This window comes from Labrus bergylta, chromosome 16 (genome assembly GCF_963930695.1).
Source record: "Labrus bergylta chromosome 16, fLabBer1.1, whole genome shotgun sequence".
Lineage (NCBI taxonomy): Eukaryota > Metazoa > Chordata > Actinopteri > Labriformes > Labridae > Labrus > Labrus bergylta.
In genome coordinates this window covers 1,813,971-1,834,680 of record NC_089210.1, presented here as the reverse complement: position 1 = coordinate 1,834,680, position 20,710 = coordinate 1,813,971, and the positions used below count along the sequence as shown (strand labels likewise).

General features: G+C 43.6%; 1 protein-coding gene across 3 annotated transcripts in view; it reads left to right on the top strand.

The window, feature by feature from the left end:
- The window catches only part of pkn1b (protein kinase N1b), a 35,411-nt gene extending 15,791 nt beyond the window's left edge, over positions 1-19,620 (top strand). For 2 of the 3 annotated variants that reach the window (XM_065964396.1, XM_065964395.1), the window contains exons 2-22: positions 3,975-4,275; positions 4,725-4,870; positions 4,970-5,090; positions 6,873-7,018; positions 9,422-9,635; positions 9,764-9,958; positions 10,183-10,292; positions 10,478-10,621; positions 10,856-10,931; positions 12,586-12,727; positions 12,989-13,079; positions 14,546-14,637; positions 14,952-15,024; positions 15,361-15,452; positions 15,563-15,739; positions 17,020-17,082; positions 17,185-17,261; positions 17,354-17,496; positions 17,761-17,868; positions 18,001-18,081; positions 18,595-19,620. In XM_065964396.1, coding sequence (XP_065820468.1) covers positions 3,975-4,275; positions 4,725-4,870; positions 4,970-5,090; positions 6,873-7,018; positions 9,422-9,635; positions 9,764-9,958; positions 10,183-10,292; positions 10,478-10,621; positions 10,856-10,931; positions 12,586-12,727; positions 12,989-13,079; positions 14,546-14,637; positions 14,952-15,024; positions 15,361-15,452; positions 15,563-15,739; positions 17,020-17,082; positions 17,185-17,261; positions 17,354-17,496; positions 17,761-17,868; positions 18,001-18,081; positions 18,595-18,798 — 2,796 coding nt within the window. In that variant the 3' untranslated portion in view covers positions 18,799-19,620. Of the gene's footprint in view, positions 625-3,974; positions 4,276-4,724; positions 4,871-4,969; positions 5,091-6,872; positions 7,019-9,421; positions 9,636-9,763; positions 9,959-10,182; positions 10,293-10,477; positions 10,622-10,855; positions 10,932-12,585; positions 12,728-12,988; positions 13,080-14,545; positions 14,638-14,951; positions 15,025-15,360; positions 15,453-15,562; positions 15,740-17,019; positions 17,083-17,184; positions 17,262-17,353; positions 17,497-17,760; positions 17,869-18,000; positions 18,082-18,594 lie in introns of all 3 variants that reach the window. The other variant, XM_065964394.1, reaches the window with a different exon arrangement.
- Positions 19,621-20,710: the final 1,090 nt, after the last annotated feature.

Here is a 20,710-nt window from a genome sequence, read left to right as displayed (position 1 = left end):
CTATGAATTGATGCTATACCTATATATGTGTCCTTTGCCTTTTTTTTTCTAAACTCACCTGCATGTAAATATTAACTAACATGATCGCACACCTCTACTTCCACGCACAGATATCCATCACTCTATAGTCCATTTGACATGTCAATCATCGACCAATACAGCCTCAGTATCAGGAAGCAAAGTGACACACAACCCTAAAGATGTGTGTGTGTGTGTGTTTCTGTTTGTGTGTGACGCCTCGGCTTCTGTTAGACGGAGAGCAGAACAGGAAGCAGCGAGGTGGGGCGCTCTGGTTTGTGCAGTTCTCTCTTCCTCCCCTCCGCCTCGTTTCACTCACTCCACTTTTTAGACTGGCTTTCGATTCCTGGCGGGAAGGACATCCTGGATTTTAAACGGCAGGCAGGAATAGCTCTTGGTGTTTGATTGCCGCTGCTGTGTGTGTGTGTGTGTGTGTGTGTGTGTGTGTGTGTGTGTGTGTGTGTGTGTGTGACGGGGGTGAGAGGGCGCCGGGGCTGAAGCCAGAGAGACGCCAACATGGCCAGTGAAGACACACAGGAGAACCTACCAGGGGATCATGTGGTTGATTCCCCCGTGCTCACTGAGCAGAGTGACTCTGAGTGTTTGGTAAGCCGACTCAACATGGCCGTCTTCTTCTTACCATCCACGTCTGTGGCCTTCTCTCTTTGACTCCGCTTCCTTATTCACTTCCTGCAAAAAAAAAAAAAAAAAACGTCTCGCCTCTGACCGTGAATCACCTTTTTTTTATCCTGTGATTTGAAAGTGTGCAGCACCTCGTTCCAGTGGTTCTTTGTCTTCTTAAACACGGGGGGATTTAGTCATATTGTGTTGAACAGGAGTGCGTCACAAACACAAACTCTCCCTTCCGGTCGCTCATGGTGCCTCTTGCTTCGGCCTGGAAGGCTTCTCAGCCCATATGAAGAAGGACTTGTGCTGTGGGGGTTGTCAGGAAACTAGAACCTTAAACTTCAATATGGTACTAGTACAAATTAAACGATGTCAAAACCTCTAACCATATCACAACAAAAATCCCCTGTGTTGGGTAATTTCTGGTTTTTGGTTGACCAAAGATTTGTTGCACATTGGCAACATTCAGCACCACATTTAAAGACAATGTCATCTCCTCTGCTCTTTGTTTTTAAGAGACATAGACGTAACTTTTTCATCTTCATGAGACACCAAAACGACTCAAGAAGTGTCAGTATTTGCCGTTCTCTGAATTTGAACACACCGCCACAGTTCTCCCTCTCTGGCTGCAGCTTTTGGTTGACCATATGACTTAAAATCTGACTTTTTTTTGATAAAGCTTCAGTACTTTTCAATAGAAACACTCATAGAAACTTTTCATACAACAAATGTATCCCAAAGTGCTTTACACCAACATTTAATCAAACAGCGACAGCATGACTCCCTCCCCCACCCCCCTTATCCCACAATACAAAAACTAAGGTAAAAATAACTAGATAAGAACAGGAACTGAGGAAACGCTATCATTTATTCTAAATGAGGAAACACAGGAGGCTCAAAATGTAAAAAACTAGATGAAATGAGATTCAGTTAAACATTAGACTAACAGAGACTCTGCTGAATGACATTGCTTCATATTCTTGTGCAGTGACATCAGAGAATCACTTTGAATAAGCGGGTGGGTTCAATCCTGCGGGAGCTTGGCGTGTTGCTCTGGTGGCCTGACTGTAGTTCTGTATTGTGTTGCTGGATGGATTATGGCTTTAATGTGAGCAGAGCTGCAGTCCCAGCCTGCATGTAGCTGGACGGACACACGGAGCTAAGATGTTGTAATCAGATCTGCTAAGCTGGAAGCCTGGCTGCACGGTGCAGTGAAAGGCCCTGAACGCCTCGTCATTATACCCTGCAGAGGGGGGGGGGGGGGGGGCTGCCCTCTGCGGCCAAGTGTGTGTGTGTGTGTGTGTGTGTGTGTGATGGGATCAAATGTCACAATATTAACGGATTATATGACAGTTTTTTTTAAGCCTCTGTTAATGGGTTCATAACTGGAATATGTTTTTGTTAAAGGTAACTCAGTCTCTCTCTGACCGACTACATTCTTGTTGTAAAGTTTAAAATAATCACACTCAGACCGCGTCAGAGACTTAAGTGTGGTGTGGTCATAGCGGCTTTAATTGTGCAATTTATCCACATTTTTCAAAACAAGAATTCACCACCTTACTGCACTGCGCAAGTGCAAGAGAGCCCTACCCAACGAGAGCTCCACATACACACAGAGTCAGACATGCACATACACACAGAGTCAGACATGCACATACACACAGAGTCAGAGCTCCACATACACACAGAGTCAGACATGCACATACACACAGAGTCAGACATGCACATACACACAGAGTCAGACATGCACATACACACAGAGTCAGACATGCACATACACACAGAGTCAGACATGCACATACACACAGCGCTGCAATCTCGCCCCGGTTACTGTCACTGCCTCTGAAGACGGGACAGAGCGTGATGACTTAATTTCTCCTCTGCAATATTTGAGCCTTTCAAGGTACGATAGTTTACATCCCTGTGACGTTTTCTCCTTCAGTCTGAATGTCTTGGAGGCGTAATGGGGAGACAAAGTGATCCCCCCCCTCTCTACAACCTTAAGTGAAGTAGTAAGTAGTAGTAAGTAACGGCGGCGAGACGGGATCAGATGATCCAGCGTGGGAACGCAGCGCTGTGTGTGTGTACATGAAGCTCCTGCTGTGCCGTGCTTCCTCTACTGAAACGTTATGTGAACTCACAGACTGGGACAGGAATATCATGCCATCACAGAATCAATATGAATGCACAGAGTCGTAATGAAGGCTGAGTTTAGGTAACACAGTCTGAAAAGTGGTGAAATGTCACAGGGATATAACCGCGGGCTGAAAACGGCTTCTTTCTGTTTGTCTCCCTCTCTCTTCATCAGTGTTTAGTCAGACTCATAAGTTCCCCACATGGGTGAATCTCTGGGTGTCATCTTTACCTTTGACCCGTTCCAACCGGGGCGAGGATAGTGTTTCGAAGTATACAGGTGAAATACTTTGAGGTACTTTCATTGCATGCATTACAGGAAAGCATTTCAACAGTCACACAGACCTGCTAAACGTTCCTCTGACGCTCCAACACTCTGTCTGGTGTCTCCTTTGTCATATCTGTCATTTTCATTTAAATATGTTTACTCAGCCTGGAAAAAAATACCAACAAAGTCAGTGGGAGTAAAGGAACATCTGTACTGTACATCCGGTCGGACACACAGGTGCTGACAGGCAGGACCAGGAGCCGATTGATTTGAGTTTGTGTTAATGCTGATCTAATCAGCTCCTAATCTGGTTAGTGTTGATGGGTAAGAGAGCCGATGTGAGCACTCAGCTCTTTACACACTTAAGCACCGTATCTGATTTTAAAGCATCTCCGCAGCATCGGCTCGGCACATTTAGAATTTGAGTTTCTGTTTTCACCTCCTCTCTCGTCCCACGGGTTTCCACTGAACTGTGCAGGGGTGACTGCTCACGGTCTCTCTCTGCCGTAACCTCGACTCAGCCGGCTCTCAGCTGGAGACGTCACCTTTTCATTCGGTTTCTCTTTCAAGTCAAAGTGAAAAATCCCCCTCGTACACTCATGACTAAAGTATCAGCTTGCTTTCTGAAATGTGTTTGTACTGTTTCCTGCACACATTCATCCCCTCCTTCTACTTCTGTGCCGTCACCTTTTGATGAACTGTAAATGACTCAAATGAAAACTAAAGCTTCTTTCTGAAAATATAAAAGCAAAGGAGACGTTCAGCGAGAAGTAAAAATATCTTAAACCTTTTCTTTGTTTTTATTACTTATTTGTGAACAAAGAGTTAAATGAACCGCTTTGTTCTTGGGGGCGCCAAGACAGACACAAAGTTACATTTCTTCATTGTGTTTTTAAGTATCTGACCCTCGTCTCGCCTCCTCCTTCAGAGCGATCCAGGCGGGCTGTCGGTTCTCCAGCAGCTCGGTCTGGACCAAAACTCAGACTTCTCGGACTCCAGCGTGCAGCAGCGTCTGGACGAGCACCGCGAGAGGATCCGCAGGGAGATCCGCAAAGAGTTAAAGATCAAGGAGGGGGCGGAGAACCTGCGCAGGGCCACCACGGACAAGAGGAACGCCCAGCAGGTGGACTCGCAGATCCGCAGCTCAAAGCGAAAGCTGGAGTCTCTCCACGATCAGCTGCAGGAGCTGGACGCTTACATCGTGGTCAAAGGCCCCGATGACAACAAAGGTACCGAGCTCACATTAGTTCCACTATGGGGCGGGGAGTTCTATTATTTATTTTTTTATTACTTATATTTGATTTGCTTTTCTTGATGAGGATACATAAAAATAAACACAGTATACAAACGTTGGTGTCAGTTTAGCCTCCTTTTAAATCGTCCATTCTCTTCAGACTTTGTGATGGGTTTTAAAGTCAGTCCACTTTTTAATCCAGCCAGGTATCTGTCTTTGCTTTGTATATTTTCCTGTGATAAATTTCCCAGATACAGCGCTTCACAACTCTTAGGGTTCAAGGAAGTTCATAACCTAAAATTGCTTTATTCCTTTCCACACTTCATCCCAGTACTCAGTCATTTTCACACAGTGCCAAAAAACATGAGCGAGTTTTTGTCTTAAGAAAACACTTAAAGAATGAATAAGATAACCCTTAAAACCCAAAACCCTCCTCTTGTGTAGACACCCCTAAATCTCCAGGATCGATGAATCGGACTTCAGCGAACCAGCACCGCATCGCAGCTTTGGAGCGGCAGCTGAACATCGAGCTGAAGGTGAAACAAGGAGCTGAGAACATGATTCCCATCTATGCCAACGGAGGCACCAAGGTATTCACCTTTTTCTTACATTCACTGCATGCACTTCATCATCACTGCAGAAGCTCTCTCCCTGATCCGCCTGGATTTCCTTCTGCCCCCCCTCTGCAGGACAAGAAGCTCTTTCAGACGGCTCAGCAGATGCTGCAGGACAGCAAGACGAAGATCGACATCATCCGCATGCAGATCCGAAAGGCCATGCAGGCCACGGAGCAGTCCGAGGACAACCAAAGTACCCATAATGCCTTAGTTTTTTATCCTCGCTCTCGTCCATCTATTCCCCTCTTCATCCCACCTGTCGATCTTTAAGCTTATAAACACTGAATATTTTATGATGTGGGTTGTAATGGATCAATTCTCGCTTCAGAACTTCACAGTGTACGGCCTTCCAGTCAACACACACACATGCACACGTCGTCCATTATAGACCTCTCACTGGCTCAGGTTAGAGCCTTATTGATGTTCCTGCATCCCCCTTGATGTTGCCCAACAGCTAAAAGCCACGGCTCATTTAACAGAGGTTAGAGAGGAGGCAGGACAGATGCAGGGAGCCAGGAAGGGAGTGAGACTGAAAGGTCTGAGTCAGAGAGGTGACGACAGAGCGAGAGCCGAGGGGAGGAAGGAGTCAGAGATGAAAGAGAGAAAAGGCTCCGAGCAGCAGAGAGCGTGGAGAGGAAACCCAGCTGACTGTTTCAGAAAAACCACACCTCTAATTCACCATGTTTCACATAGCAGCACATTTATGATGTCATACTTTATTTCAGGGTGAAATCAGAATCCAAGTCTCCGTTGTGTAAATCAGTGTACTTCTTGTGATGAAAGATACAACAGAAAACTCAAAGCACTTGGTCTTTTTCGATTCTCTGATTTTTTTAAATTTTCAAAATCCAAAACAAAAAACGACAACCTGAATTTACATTTTTCATACAACACTCGCTCCATAAACCACTCGATACGTCATGCAGCAGAGAACCAAAAAAAACTTTCTCTGTTTCTGTGCAATTTAACTTTCTTTAAAGTATGTACTTTAAATTATGTTAGACAAATTCAGTGTTTCATTTTTCACCATGTTCACATAGCAGCACATTTATGATGTCATACTTTATTTCAGGGTGAAATTCAAGTCGAAATAACTTGATAATAAATGTTTTAATTTCACCGCTAAACAACACACTGGAAAAATTATTAGCTAACTGATTAAAGGAGCCATATGTAACTCTGACCCCTAGTGTTTAAAATTGGTACTGCAGTCTAAATTCTAAACATCATAGAGAGCTGTCCCCCCCCCCCCCCCCTCCTCTGTAGAGTCGATGTTCACACAGGTCACCATGTGGTGGACTCTGAAGCTTCAGTGTTTAGCCGGTCTTTGTCGGCCTTCGTTCTAACCTCTCTCCATTTTTCACGGTCATTTAATGATTTAATCCAGTAGATATTTTACATATTTGTCCTTAAACTTAACAATATTAAATGCTCCAAAAGAGTAAAGTGCAGGATTCTTTATTCACAGCAACTTGATGTCAGTTTCACACCTTTTAGTACGCTCGGTCCTTTTACTTCTTTTCAGCGCTGTCTGACATTTGCCTGCTGTCTTCTTATTCTTTGGCCCATTGAATTCTGTTCACATGACCCTCATTCATGTCATAAGCACCATCTTGAGGAGGCATGAAGTTGAGGTGCGAGGGGTCAAATCGGCAGGGAAATCTGTTTTGAATAAAAATATCAACATTTGGCCCCGGCTGGCTATTCAGTAAAATTGTATCACTCATGTCAGACAGACGGTTTCTTGTTGTTTTGATTATTTGTCCCGTCTCTTTAAGATACAGTCAGAGAAAAACTAGTGTTGATATCCAGCTACTTGCTACCTCACAATGCTTAGCTACAAAGGAGCTAGCAGCTAACATTACAGATTTATACGACAGAAAAAAAAGGCCCCTTCCCCTCCAAAATAAATAATTTGTGCATGTTTCTTTACTCTGTTCATAAACTGTAGAATAAACCTGACTCTATTCTCCAGGTAAGCCAGACATGTGTGGGGTGGAGCTACGTGTGGAGGAGCTCTGGCATCACTACCGGGTGGAGCACGCCATGGCCGAGGGAGCCAAGAACATCCTGCGACTGCTGGGCGCGGGAAAAGTCCAAGACAAGAAAGCCATCGCCGAGGTCTGACGGATCTGTTAATTCAATGATTATGATGAAATGTTTGGGCCGTTTATACTCTGATGATTATAAATGTTCAGGTCGATGCAGAACAAAGAAACACGTCAGGAGGAAGTGTCACTCTGCAAAAGATCCTGGAGAACATGGTGGCTGTTCAGTTCATGTGACTGTCTCCATGACAACAGTTTATTTAAGGATTTTCAGTCAGTGATTTAGACTCCACCACGGCTCTGAGGCTGTTAAAAAGTTAGTAATGATCTACCGGCTTCAGACGTCGGACTTCTCTCTGTGCTCATCTCGTTTGATCTTGAGCTGCATTTGTCACGACCGACCATCAACCCCCGTAACACAGACTAGAACTGTTAACAAGCACACGGCCTCTCTGTGTGGCGTCTGCAGCGGGCTTCCTCCCACAGTCCGAAGACATGCTCGTTAGGTTAATTGATGTGATTGACTGGTGAACAGTTCAGGGTGTAACCCCCACCTGTCGTCCAATGACAGCTGGGATCAGCTCCAGCCTCCCTGGAACCCCGTACAGGAAAAAAGCGGAAAAAAAAAATATATATATATATATATATATATATATATAAAGGCGTCTTATCCAACCTTTACAACAGGGTCCTAAGTCTCTGACTAGACTCTTCTCCTCTGTCGCCCCCCGGTGGTGGAATGAACTTCCAAACTCCATGTGATCTGCAGAGTCCCTCTGCACCTTTAAGAAAAAGCTAAAGACCCAGCTCTTTCATGAATACCTACTAACTTAATGATGATGGTCTCCATATTATTGATGATGATGATGTAATGACGATGGTTTTTGTTTGATAACGACGACTTATAAGATGGTTTCTATACTGATTAGAGCTCTCAAGAACTGCCCTCAATGTTGTGCTTTGCCTCTGGTCACTTCCTGTCAGCACCTGTGTGTCCAATCAGACTCAAAGCTGATCGTCTGCTCTTACTCACATTGTTCCATTTTTTCTAGATCCTTGCTTGTGTTGTTCTTACTCTCTGATGTACGTCTCTTTGGAGAAAAGAGTCTGATAAGAGAAATCTAGAATATAATGGATGGAATATTTGCTAATAAACAAGTGCTCCTGCTTCAGCTACTGATGTCGAACAAGAGAGCATCGCAATCTATATTTTTATCAAACCAGTTTAAATTGTCCATATTTATATAGATCTTAAATTGTACTGTTTACGTTCTCAGTCATCGTGGTCATGGGAACTCATGGCTCGATCAGAAGACACCTGGACCCTGATCCCTCACCTCTCTGAAGGCTTCTTCACTTCTGAACTGAAATTCAAGCGGATGTGGATCATTACTATGTTAATGACCCGGATGGTCAAAAGGGCGTTGTTAGCTGAGCTGTTGACCTAGTTTTAACCGGGAGTCGTTAACACTCTTCATGGTCCAGGGGGTCGTTATGGTAACATGGTCTACAGTGAGAACGGGGACTTAACTAGTTTTAACAGAGAAATCCACATAGGCTTATATTTCATAAAAGCTTTTCAGAGCAGAGGTGAAACGTCTTAAGCCGGGTACAGACTGTACCATTTTTTTAGGAGGCTTTAAAGGTGACATATCCTCCTCCTCCTCTTCAGTTTAAATAAGTCTCAGAGCTCCTCAAAACATGTGTGTGAAGTTTCTTGTTCTAAATCCACTCTGATCCTGTATTTGATCATGTCTATAAACCCCTCTATTTCAGCCCTGCTCAGAACAGGCTGTTTCTGAGTCTGTACCTTTAAATATGTAAATGAGCTGTGTCTGACCACGCCCCCTCTCTGGAAGGGCTTGGGTGTCCAATACAATAAAAACTGATTGATTATTTGATTGTTTGATTCACCCCTCATGAATAGAAAGGTCATAGTATGGCGTTAATTCAGCAGCTTTGGAGGAAAATCGCTTTTTTTTTTTTTTTTTTTAGCTTTCTTGCTAAAGAGGTCGCTCCCTTGGCTACGATAATTTTGACGTTACAGCCACAGCAACTTGACCTGACATGAAACAGAAAAACAACAAACTCCAGGCTCCAAAGGTTCAAGGTCCTAATGAGGCATTATGTATTTATTAGGGAGCTCAGCAGATACAGATAAGTCAGTTTTTGTAGCCCTTTTTCGACTGAACCAAGCTTTCTGATTTCACCTGATTTCACTCTTTGTGCTAAGCTGACATGATTTACTTTTGTTTTCACACTAAATTCTCAACACAGGTTTTGATTTTCTAGTTTAGACTCTTGGTGAGATCTGTGTAATTCTCTCTTTCTGTATTCTTTAACTTTATTTTGAATGACCATAAAACCCCTATTTCTAACCATACTCTCCCATAGTCTTTGTTTTTCCTGTTTTAAGCTTTTTCTTAAGCTTAACATTCAGTCACTTAACACATTTGTTGTTATCTGATTCCTGCAGGCTCAGTGCGGTCTGAGCGAGTCGTCCCAGCGTCTGGACCTGCTCAGATGTTCTCTGGAGCAGAGGCTGGTGGAGCTTCCCGAGGATCACCCCAAAGCCTGCCTCATCAAGGAGGAGCTGGTGCTGGCCTCCTCCTCGGCCTTTAGCTCCCGTTACAGCAACCCCTATGTCCACAATCAGTACAGCACGCTGAGCAAACCATCCCCACTCACAGGTAAACACATTTAATTAGATCTTTTATTTACCTTCAGGGCATATTTTTCTTTGTAATGAGACACATCCAGGTGATGTATTATCTGTTTTAAGCTAAGTTTTATTTTAATGGATAACTTGTCCTTCCAGGTACTCTTCAGGTGCGTCTCCTGGGCTGTTTGGGGCTCCTGGAGGTCGTACCCGGGCGCAGCAGAGGGACCCCGGTGGTTCTTCCTTCTTTTACTGCTGGTGACGGACGTTCGTCCTTCAAACTGAGCGGCCTCTACAGCCGGAGCACCAGCAGCATGAGCCTGAAGATCCCCGGCAAGAACGAGGAGCTCTCCAGTAAGTTCCATCTTTTTTTTTTTTATCATTAACAAAAACCTTTAGATGGATCATTCCTTCTTCTTCACACTTCTTGGTTGCATTAGAAGCCTTTTTTAAGGTACCACATCTCCCTTCTATCAATCCATCAAAATCCATTTTGGACTGCAGTTCTGAGTGAACCTGGTGAGTTTTTGGACAGAAGAAGAAAAAGTCTATTTGTGTGTGTTTGTTTGTTTTTCCAGCGGAGGTGAGCTCAGTGCTGAAGCTGGAGAACACCGTTGTGGGTCAGACACTTTGGAAAACAGTTGGAGAGCAGGCCTGGGAGCAGACCTTCACTGTGGAGCTGGAGAGAGTAAGACACAGCCCACCCCCTCAGTCTGTTTTTATTTACATTGTTCACCTTGAGTTTGAAGTTAACACAACCTGCCTACATGCAGGATTCACTGTAAAATCTGGTGGACATGATGCACTTTTTTGAATCTGGACCTGATATTAAATGTAGTTTTTTTTCATCCTTGGTGTTATTTGTGTGGTTAGTCCAGAGAGATGGAGATCGCGGTGTACTGGAGAGATTACCGCTCCCTGTGTGCTCTGAAATATCTGAAGCTGGAAGAGTTTCTGGACAACCAGAGACATCGAGTCAAGCTGGAGCTGGAGCCGCAGGGGCTGCTGCTGGCCGAGGTACAGGACACACACACACACACACACACACACACACACACACACACACACACACACACACACACACACACACACACCACACACACAACAAGCTGCATCCATAAACAAAAGGGCAAGCAACAATAAAAAGTTGAACACCATCATGAGACGTTCCAGCATACACAGACGGACACATTGGGAATGTCTCAAACGTGTGCATATTGAGAAATGTGTCGTTTTAACGTTTTGTTTCAGGTGACTTTCTTCAACCCTGTAATCGAGAGAGGACGGCGACTGCAGAGGCAGAAGAAGGTCTTCTCCAAACAGCACGGTATGTTCAAGCGTCCAAACATATTTATCATTTATTGATACATATGGTCTTAGTCTTGACTCGGCCTCGATCTCTAGATTTCTTGGTCTTGTCTCGGTCTCTGACAATCTGGTCTCGGGTATGTCTTGGTCTCGGTTAGTGTTGTCTTGACTCAAACACTACACTGATGACATCACTGTGACATCATCAGGGTTAAGATTAAAAAGTTAGGTGAGAGCTCCTGTTTGGTTTTTCTTGGACTAAGAATTCTTCTCAACAGCGAGTAAACTAAACCTCATGAGTAAAACTGTTAAAAGTTCCTCTCAAATGTATTAAAGTCGATGAACGGTTTATAAAAAAGAGAATTTTTAAACCAAATGAACACCAATATGAACGAGTTTCCATTGAAGAAGCAGAATTTGGAAACAAGATTGGAGCAACATGGCTATCATGTAAAGGTGGCTGAATGCAGTTTAAGGAAAAGAAACACATGAATTCATAGTGATAAGAGGTCAAAGGTCAGGTGAAATAATATAATTCTAACAGCCTTCCTCGTTACCACTTCTTCTTCTCATGTTTGTTTCTGAGTCGTTCTGTGCACGTGTGCAGAGCGTGTTTAAAGGAGTAATAAGCCGAAAGAGTCGTTAAGTGCTGCTCCAAAAGGATTATAAATGGCTTCTGGTATTTTCTGGAACTGGGTTTTACAAACATTTACTGGACGTGCAAACGCTGGTCATGCAGCCGAACTCAGCCGTCTCACGTCATGAAAGCTACGGGAGGCTTTGGTCCATCTGTCCCACGTCAGCAAAGAGAGAGAGAGGGCATCGTTTTCCACCTCAGGTACACATCGTTAGTATGAACATTAGAGTGAAAAATGATGATGAAAAAGACGAGGAAACAAAAAGTGAGCTACTCAGACGCACCTTTAGGGACCTTTCTTCAGGTCATTAAAGATCTGCAGCTTTTTTACAAGAACAAGAAGAAAGAGAGTAACTTAGTTTCTCTGACTTTTTAACCCTTTATGAGCAGGGATAAAGCTACACTGCTAATTCTCCAGTTATAAACTCCCCGTTAAGATCACTTAAGATCACCTGCAGTCTTGTGAATTTTGCCCCAATGCTACTTCAATGTATTTGGCTTTTTAAATAAGCATAAAGACGAGAACTCTTTTAGTCCCTTTTTTGCGTCGCTCAGATTTGTGCATTCTTACTTTTCTTTTAAATGTAGTGATTAACTGAGTTATCAATTAGGACGCTCCATAATTAAGCACCATTAAGCGCAAGCGGCTGACAAAATTGTCCTTTGCTCGATCTGCAACCGCCTGTGTCCTGCATTGTTGTGTTAGCACGCTAATGTTAGCGCTCTTTAGTTAGCTCGTAGCTTCACATTTCATGTAAACTGACACAGAATGAGCGTGATCTAAAAACTCTTACTAATATCCAAATAATCAGTGAGTATGTTCTTCTCTCTAGTCCTCGACTAAAACAGCTTTTATAAACAAGGTACATGACACTAATCTTGTTTTTCGGATTGGTTAAACCCTTGAAGCTGCATTTCTGCTACAAAAGTGTCAAAAAAATGAGATCTAGATAATGAAACGTAGCAGCAACTTCCCTCTTTCTTGTATTTATCCGGTTTTATTCTCTTGCTTCTCTTCTCTCTTCTCGTGCTTCAGGTAAAGCCTTCCTGCGAGCTCGTCAGATGAACGTCGACATCGCTACCTGGGTCCGCCTCCTCAGGAATGCAATCCCCAGCGGAGGCAACGCACCTGCCTACACACCGAGTTTCTCAGGCAACACAAACACACACATTGCAGGGTATGTATCGAGGGTATGCCACTCACAGCCCCCTAGTAGGTCCTTGGTAATAATTCATTTTATATTTAAAGCAGATCACAAACTAATGTTTGTGTCATCACAACACCAAACAAACAAAACACCTTGTCAACACATTTCATTATATCTCTTCAACAAACTGGCTTTAATATTTCTTTTAAATATCATTTATGATTTTTTGGTTTCTCTGTTGATCTGAGAAACCCAACATTTGTTTTCTTTTTATGTTTGTTTGCACTTTAGAGAGATCTCTGTGGAGAAGCTGAACCTAGACAGCGAGTCTCCTCCCAAAGCTGAGAACAGGAGGGAGGTGGTGGACACACCTGCTCCTTTGGTGAGTAAGAGCGAAGCAGACGGGACATTTTCAGACCGATGGAAAAGATCGGCATCTTGACACTATCATGTTACTATTTTGCTCCCTTCTGACCTGAAGACTTTGGCGTGGAAACAGTGCTCCAGTCATACTCCGCTGATCTGTGAAATCAAAGACAAACAGTGAATTGGCAGGAGAGAGAGAGAGAGAGAGAGAGAGAGAGAATAACAATGTAGAACTGAAAAACTCAGACAGCTTTAATGAGACACAATTGGATGGAGGGGAGCTTTAATTTGATCAGCTCCAAATCTGTGTTAGTTTCCCAGCGTGAAGACAACAATCTGCAGAGGGCCGTAATGCAGGAGAGGTCACACGAGGAGAACTGATGAGAGGAAGAGACTTTACAGAGAGAAGGGATATAAGTAAATTCAACTTGAAGATGCACTCAGGGAGAAGCTACAGCTCTTAGCTTGTAGCCTTTTTAGGTGATACTTCCTGAAGATACCAAAAGTAACATCAGAGAAAACTTTAAATTGTCCAGAAGTCTAAACCAAACCAAACCAGAGATCTGATCTGCTGGTTTACTCATTCATTCATTTCCTTAAACTCTCAGATTTAAATGTCGTCTGCACAGTTTCAGTTTAGTGCCAAACGTATTCCTTTTAAATCATGACTCTTTTTAAACAACTTAAAGATGAATACCAAAAGATCTGAAGCCTTTAAGTTCAAAGCTCCTGTGATGAGTTTTTAGTTATAAATTATGTTAAAGCCAAGATTGTTATCTTGGCTTTAACATAATGAAGTCCCAGGCCTTTAGGTATAACGTCTAACATTTTGAATGATTACATAAATAATATAGCTATCATCATGTTAAGGAGTTACTACTCAGTACAAATCTCATATAAAAAAGATGCATAAAGTAAACAATAATGGGCCAAACATTGAGCCTTGAGGAACTCCTCAGGTAACATTTTTTCATTTTTATTTCATATTTTACTCATCTTAAAATAACTCAAAGTTTATCTTTCTGAACGTGTTCTTATAGATTCAGTTACTTCACAGTACGGAGTCGCTTTTTCGCAGCATGTTACATCACAGTGTTTTTGTTCTATTCGTGCCATGAAGTAAAATTCAGATTTTAGAGACCAGAGCAAAGCAGAACACAAGAGAGCCCACAGAGAGCCTGGGCTGTCCTGTGGCAGATGGTGTGATCAACCGGGCTGAAGTATTAAAGGATTAATTACACTGATGTTTTTTACAGAAGTAATTAGCTGTGGAGGGGACAGGAAGAGGGGAGGAGGGAGGCTGTTAGCCCGCCGTGAACTGGCAGGCATCCACGATGAGCTTCGATGTTTGTCTATTTGACTGAAGGTTGTTACAGATGTTAGCAACCAGTGTTCTCCTCTTTTCTTACTCTTTTTTGCTTTCCCTGTACGTCTCTCCCCCTCCCTTCTCTTCCCTTTTCGTCTCTCTGATGTGTTTTACAGGAACAGACACCAATCATTGAACCCCTGTCGACACCGGATGTCCCTCTTCGCGAGCAGCCAACCAGATCGCTCTCCCAGAACTCTTTACGCAGGTGAACACACACAAGCACCTGTTTATTCTCTCACATGTACACATGACACACACCAGTATATCATTTTGCAATATGGCCAACTCGGCTTGACATCAGAAGCTCACCCCCGCTCACAATATGGTCCTGTGTTGGAGCCTCTCTAAAAGATGAATCATCATTAATGTGGATTAAAGCGTATGACACTCCAAATCCCTTGTGGAACACACATTTGAAACGAGCTGTTGCTGAATGTATTTGGCACACATTTAGATATGACATTATGTTATCTTATGTTGCATGCACAGCTCATGATCTGCCTCTAATCGGTCTCTCAGATCCAGTGGGAGTCTTCTCTGCCTGCAGGACTTTAAGATGATAGCCGTGCTCGGGAGGGGACACTTTGGAAAGGTACTCCAGCTTTATTCCTCACTGTATGAACAAAAGTTACTGTTTTGTCTGTTTCTAGGATCCATGAATGAATCAACAAAGTTTGTTTAGTAGATTTTAAAGATGAGGATGTGTGATGGTTTTTATTGTTGGTGTTTGGATGGTTTATCAATTTATTGTGTGACGGGGATGTTGAATCATAAATAAAGCCACCTCTTCACATTTTGTGGTCATTGAGAGAGAGAGAAGTTTGAGCCGCATTTATCATTGGCCACTATGGTCTTCTGTATCATCATGTTAATTTACTTGTGGCTTAATGAGGTTTGTGTACAGTAACTTAAATCGAATTGTCTTCAGGTGTTACTGTCAGAGTACAAACGGACAGGCAGCCTGTACGCCATCAAAGCCCTGAAGAAGGGAGACATTGTTGCGAGAGATGAAGTGGAAAGGTAACTCGAGCAAAGTGTCAGCTGCCGATAAATCTCATCACATCATGTTCCATGTTGTAAAGTTTCTGTCTGATACACACACACACCCCTCCCCCTCTGTCTGTCTCCAGTCTGATGTGTGAGAAGCGGATCTTTGAGACCGTCAACGGCTCCCACCACCCCTTCCTGGTCAACCTGTTTGCATGTTTCCAGACGCCAGAACATGTGTGTTTTGTCATGGAGTACACGGCGGGAGGAGACCTCATGATGCACATACACGCCGACGTCTTTGCAGAGCCGCGTGCTGTGTGAGTTCTGCGCCGTGTGCGTGCGTGCGTGCGTGTGTGTGTTTGTACTGTGTGTGTTAAAGAGAGGAGACAAGGTGAAGGTGTCTTCTTGGAAAGATCCATGCTATACATGTCTGTGTCTGTGCAGTCATTGGCGTTCCACTAAATAAGGTGAAAATAAATATTCTGCCACACACTGATAATGACTTAACTGTGACTTTATTGTCGCCTGTAGCATTTTCAGTGTGTGGCAGATTATTTATTTTCTAATTGTATGTTCCTGCAACCGACCGGTACCTGAGTACGAAGGTTTGCTTTGCACAGGGTGTCCTTTTTATTGTTTCTAAAATGAAAATTGAAGCTCTATACTTTAGTATACTTTACCCGATTTTATCAACTAGTCGGAGTCCCTACGCTTCAAAGAACTGGAGACGATTCTTCAACAGTGGGCCAAACACTGAACCTTGAGGAACTCCGCTAAGACATTTGTAATGGAGGAAGATTACGGCCTAAACAGGAGTGTTGTTTTGATTTAACAGAATTGTAGTTTCAATGGTTATTTTTTCAAGAAATATTTAGTATTTCAATGTGTTATTTTTGCTCAATGATGTACGTAATGTTCTGTTTTTTAGACTTTGAGTCGCTCTTTGTATGAATCTTTAAATTAACTTGCCTTGAAAAAGGAATCCAAACGCAAAATAACGATAAACTTTTTACAAGTAATCTGAGCTTCAAGCCCTCAGTATGCGCTGTGTTTGCTTTAGAGCAACAGATACAGAGGCGCTGCTTGTCAACAGACATGGCGGGCAACTGCTTGGGGCCCCCAAACCAGCAGCGGGGCAGAAAGCAGGCAACCTCCCTAAGGGGGCCTCATCTGACAGCAGTCACTCTCGTTGCCCTCCTGAGCGTTACATGTTGAAAGTCAACAAAGCAAAAAGAAGAGAGGAATTATCCGTCTATAGGAGATTTTAAAGAAAAGAGGAAGAGGAGAACGCGGGGGGACACAACGGTGTTGAACGCTGGTTGGAGGGCGCAATTTATTTTTGCCGATGCCCCCCATCAGACTCTTGAATCGCCACTGAACAGACGACCTGATTTCCTTTTACCTGAACTGCTTCATTATGTGTCCGTACCTAACTTTAGCTTTAGCTCATGTGAACTTTTATAGATGAAGTGGTTTGTTTCTTCTTCTGTCATCATCGGGATACTCCTCAAAGCAGGCATATTCAATTAAATATCATGCTTAATCGGACCTTTATCCATTGTATATTCAGTTCTTTCTGTTCTTTGTTTATCGGCAGGTTCTACTCGGCCTGTGTCGTTCTGGGTCTGCAGTTCCTTCATGAACATAAGATCGTGTATCGGTGAGTTTCATCGATCGTCCCTGTCTTTATATTCCACACAGCATGACTCTCCCTCTCTCTCTTCTCAACCCTCAGTATTTGATTCTTCTTTGTGTTTGTCAGGGATCTTAAACTGGACAACCTGCTGCTGGACACGGAGGGTTTTGTGAAGATCGCAGATTTTGGTCTCTGTAAAGAAGGTGAATGTCCTCCCCTCTATTTGTGATCTTCATCTTTCATTTCTCCTCCCACACCCGCAGTCTTTAACCCTCCGTTTCATTCTCTCACTGAGGTATGGGCTTTGGGGACAGGACCAGCACTTTCTGTGGGACCCCTGAATTTTTGGCCCCTGAGGTGCTGACAGACACGTCGTACACCCGAGCCGTCGACTGGTGGGGGCTCGGGGTGCTCGTCTATGAGATGCTGGTCGGTGAGGTAAGAATACAGAGTTCATAGCTTTTAAAATGATCTTTTGAAACTCTAAATTAAAACTCTTCCGGTCATTAAAAATCACAAATCTCTCTCTCTCTCTCTCTCTCTCTCTCTCTCTCTCTCTCTATCTCTATGTCTGATGTTTTGAATTTGGACTGCAGTACCCATTTTAACCACTAGGTGCCAGAGTTACATACTGCTCCTTTAAGTCTGAAGGGAGCCAGACGTAACATTGTATAAAAGTGAAACTGTGCTGTTGTCTTTCAGTCCCCGTTCCCCGGTGATGATGAGGAGGAGGTGTTCGACAGTATCGTGAACGATGAAGTGCGCTACCCTCGCTTCCTCTCCACTGAGGCCATCGGCATCATGAGGCGGGTGAGTGCGTCCTCACTGATACTCAAAATACCTCTGTCACTTCATGTTCCTGAATGAAACAGACGATTTAACTAAAGTTCAATTCATGTTTGGTTATCTTTTTGTTTCTTGTTGATTTTGTTCGGTTCCTAGTTGTTGAGAAGGAATCCAGAGAGACGGCTCGGCTCCGGAGAAAAGGATGCTGAAGAGGTCAAGAAGCAGCCGTTCTTCAGGGTGAGTTTTTAATGTGGTCATGACTGTCTGTGTTTTATCGGCTGCTCCAAATATCATTTCACTGCAGTAGCATTGTTTTTTGGATCGTTCTCATGCTGGAAATTTTAAATCAATTCCAACCTGGACCTTTCAAACAACAACAGATCTAACGGCAGCCTCAGACATTTGCACAGTATTGTATAAAATCCAAATCGCCCAATAATACACTAATGATCATCATCTTGACAACCAATGTAACGACCCGTCAACTAAGAATGTTAGCCGGTTTAAAACTCCTGACTTACGGTCACTGGGAGAGAAAATGGCAGCATGGCGTTGTGAATAAAAAGGAAAAAAATACAATATCAGGAAACATTTTTATTCTGTTTTTTTTTATAAATTTGTGTTGTTTTAAAGATAATTTGGCCGAGTTATGGTGGATTAATTTGACACATTTAGCCTCAGGGTGACGAGGTCTGCTGTAGAGTACGCTGGGTGCAGCTTGATGAAAAACTTGATCTGGTTCTCGTTTAGGGAACGGACTGGGAGGCTCTGCTCCAGAGGAAGGTCCTGCCCCCGTTTGTCCCGACCATTGGATCAAAAGTAGACATCAGCAACTTCGACGTCGAGTTCACCGCCGAGCCTCCCGCCCTCACGCCACCTCGAGAGCGCCGCGTCCTCACCCGCAAGGAACAGGACCACTTTAAGGATTTTGATTACATCTCTGACCTCTGCTAGAGTCACAGGGTTATCAAGCTGCCGGCCGCGGACTCTGAAAAAGAGACGGAGGAGGAGTGACGGCTGACTCTCTGTACTGTACTGGAGAGGGGGAGGGGATGACTCCACCTCTCTGAATGTGTTTGTGTGTTTGCGGTGGGATGACGGGACAGACGGCACCGAGCGAGTGTGAACGGGGGATCAGCGGAGCCTGATGCTGTGATGCAAACATGTGCGGTGTCACAGATCTGCCAGAGGTCGGCAGATCTGTGACACGGCGAGGCTTTTAGAGGAAGTGGGAGTCATAACGATAATCCAGATTATGAGAGAGACGGACGGACGCTGCTGTGTTTTCTACCTGGCAACACAGAGAGAAAAACAAAAAATCAGAAATGGCACTGAGCCCCCTCAGAGAGAGAGAGCCGACGTGTCCTGGAGTGAAAAGTGATTACAGGATCAGTGTGTCTCTGTTGTCTCGTGTCTCTGCTGTCAGTGTGTCGCTGTGTTCGCTGTCCCTGCCTCAAGTCATAAATGCCGCAATCATGCACCAATCGAACATGAACACAAGGGGGAGCCAGAGGGGAAAGAAAACTCTGCTTACTGTGAGACGATAGAGAGGAGTCTGGAGTTGTTTTTTGTGTGTCTGTGTTCATCCTCTTCGTCTTTTTCTTTTTCTGTCTCGGTACAAAAAAAAAAAAAAACAGATTTTAACTACAATCAGTTTTCAATGATGAAAAAGCTTTTTTCTGTGATTTATAGTTTTGTTTCCATTTGTGTTTCCTCCTGTTGTCATTTGCTGGTGAAATGTGTTGGAACTGTGACTCAGTAAAGATGTGAACCCAACACACACGGAGCGGAGATTCTTTTTGTTTTTTTATCCAAAGAAGTGGAAAGTGATCGTGCTCTCAGTCGTGACTTTCCTTAAATCTATTTACACATTAGGTATATCTTAAGATTGTGTTGTAGTCATTACCACACTAACCAAGACCTACTCGAGACCAGAGTGCTCCGAGACAAAACCATAAATATCACAGAAAAATCATCATCTTGTGTTCAGGGGGCGTGTCACTCCTGAAGACTCGAACACTGGAAAGGTTGCGGCCGTAACCGGGGGATAAAAATCTAATTACAAATGAAGTTATTTGTTGTTTAGGAAACGGCACAGTGATGACATCAGAAAGAAGCCTAGCAGTGGTGGTCTTGACCGGTCTTGATTTAAAATCCAAAGTCCGCCCAGTTTGAGACCGGGTCAAGACCGAGTCAAAATGTTTGCGATTCTGACACGAGACCGAGACCTTTAAAAAATAAATTATCTCGACGCCGGTTTTGAGACAAAGACAGATTTCACATGGGGTTTGTTTTCCCTGCAGCGTGGCTCTATGGTCAATCTATCGCTTCTACCTCAAATTTAACAACTACTTAAACATGGTTTGCCAAAAAACAATCCACAGACTCTGACTCCTAGTCCCCTCAGGGATTTAATCTAGTGCCTCTATCTCAGGGGTGGGCAACTGGCGGCCCGGGGGCCACATGCAGCCCCATGAACCCTCAACGTGGCCCTCAGATTAACTTTTACATATTAATTAATTGGAAACGTGAAGAAAACATAACAAAATCTGCCATGAAATCATGAAAACCAGAAATATGTCCATAATAATATTTGATCACTGGTATATGTAGAGTTAAATTGAGACATAATTGACTGTAATCGTTTTTTGTATTCTACAATTTGGCCCCCTGGCGGTGAGCATTAAATGAATGTGGCCCTTGCTGTGACCCCTCCCTGCTCTATCTGATAAGCCAGCAGCTCTTCTTGTTAGTTTGATGCTCTGACGGCGTCTGTTGGCGTCCAAGGCAACAAACTACAGAGCGCCTTCCAACCAGCGTTCATCACTTTCATGTTATAATAATACTTGGGTCGGTCAGGGGTTCG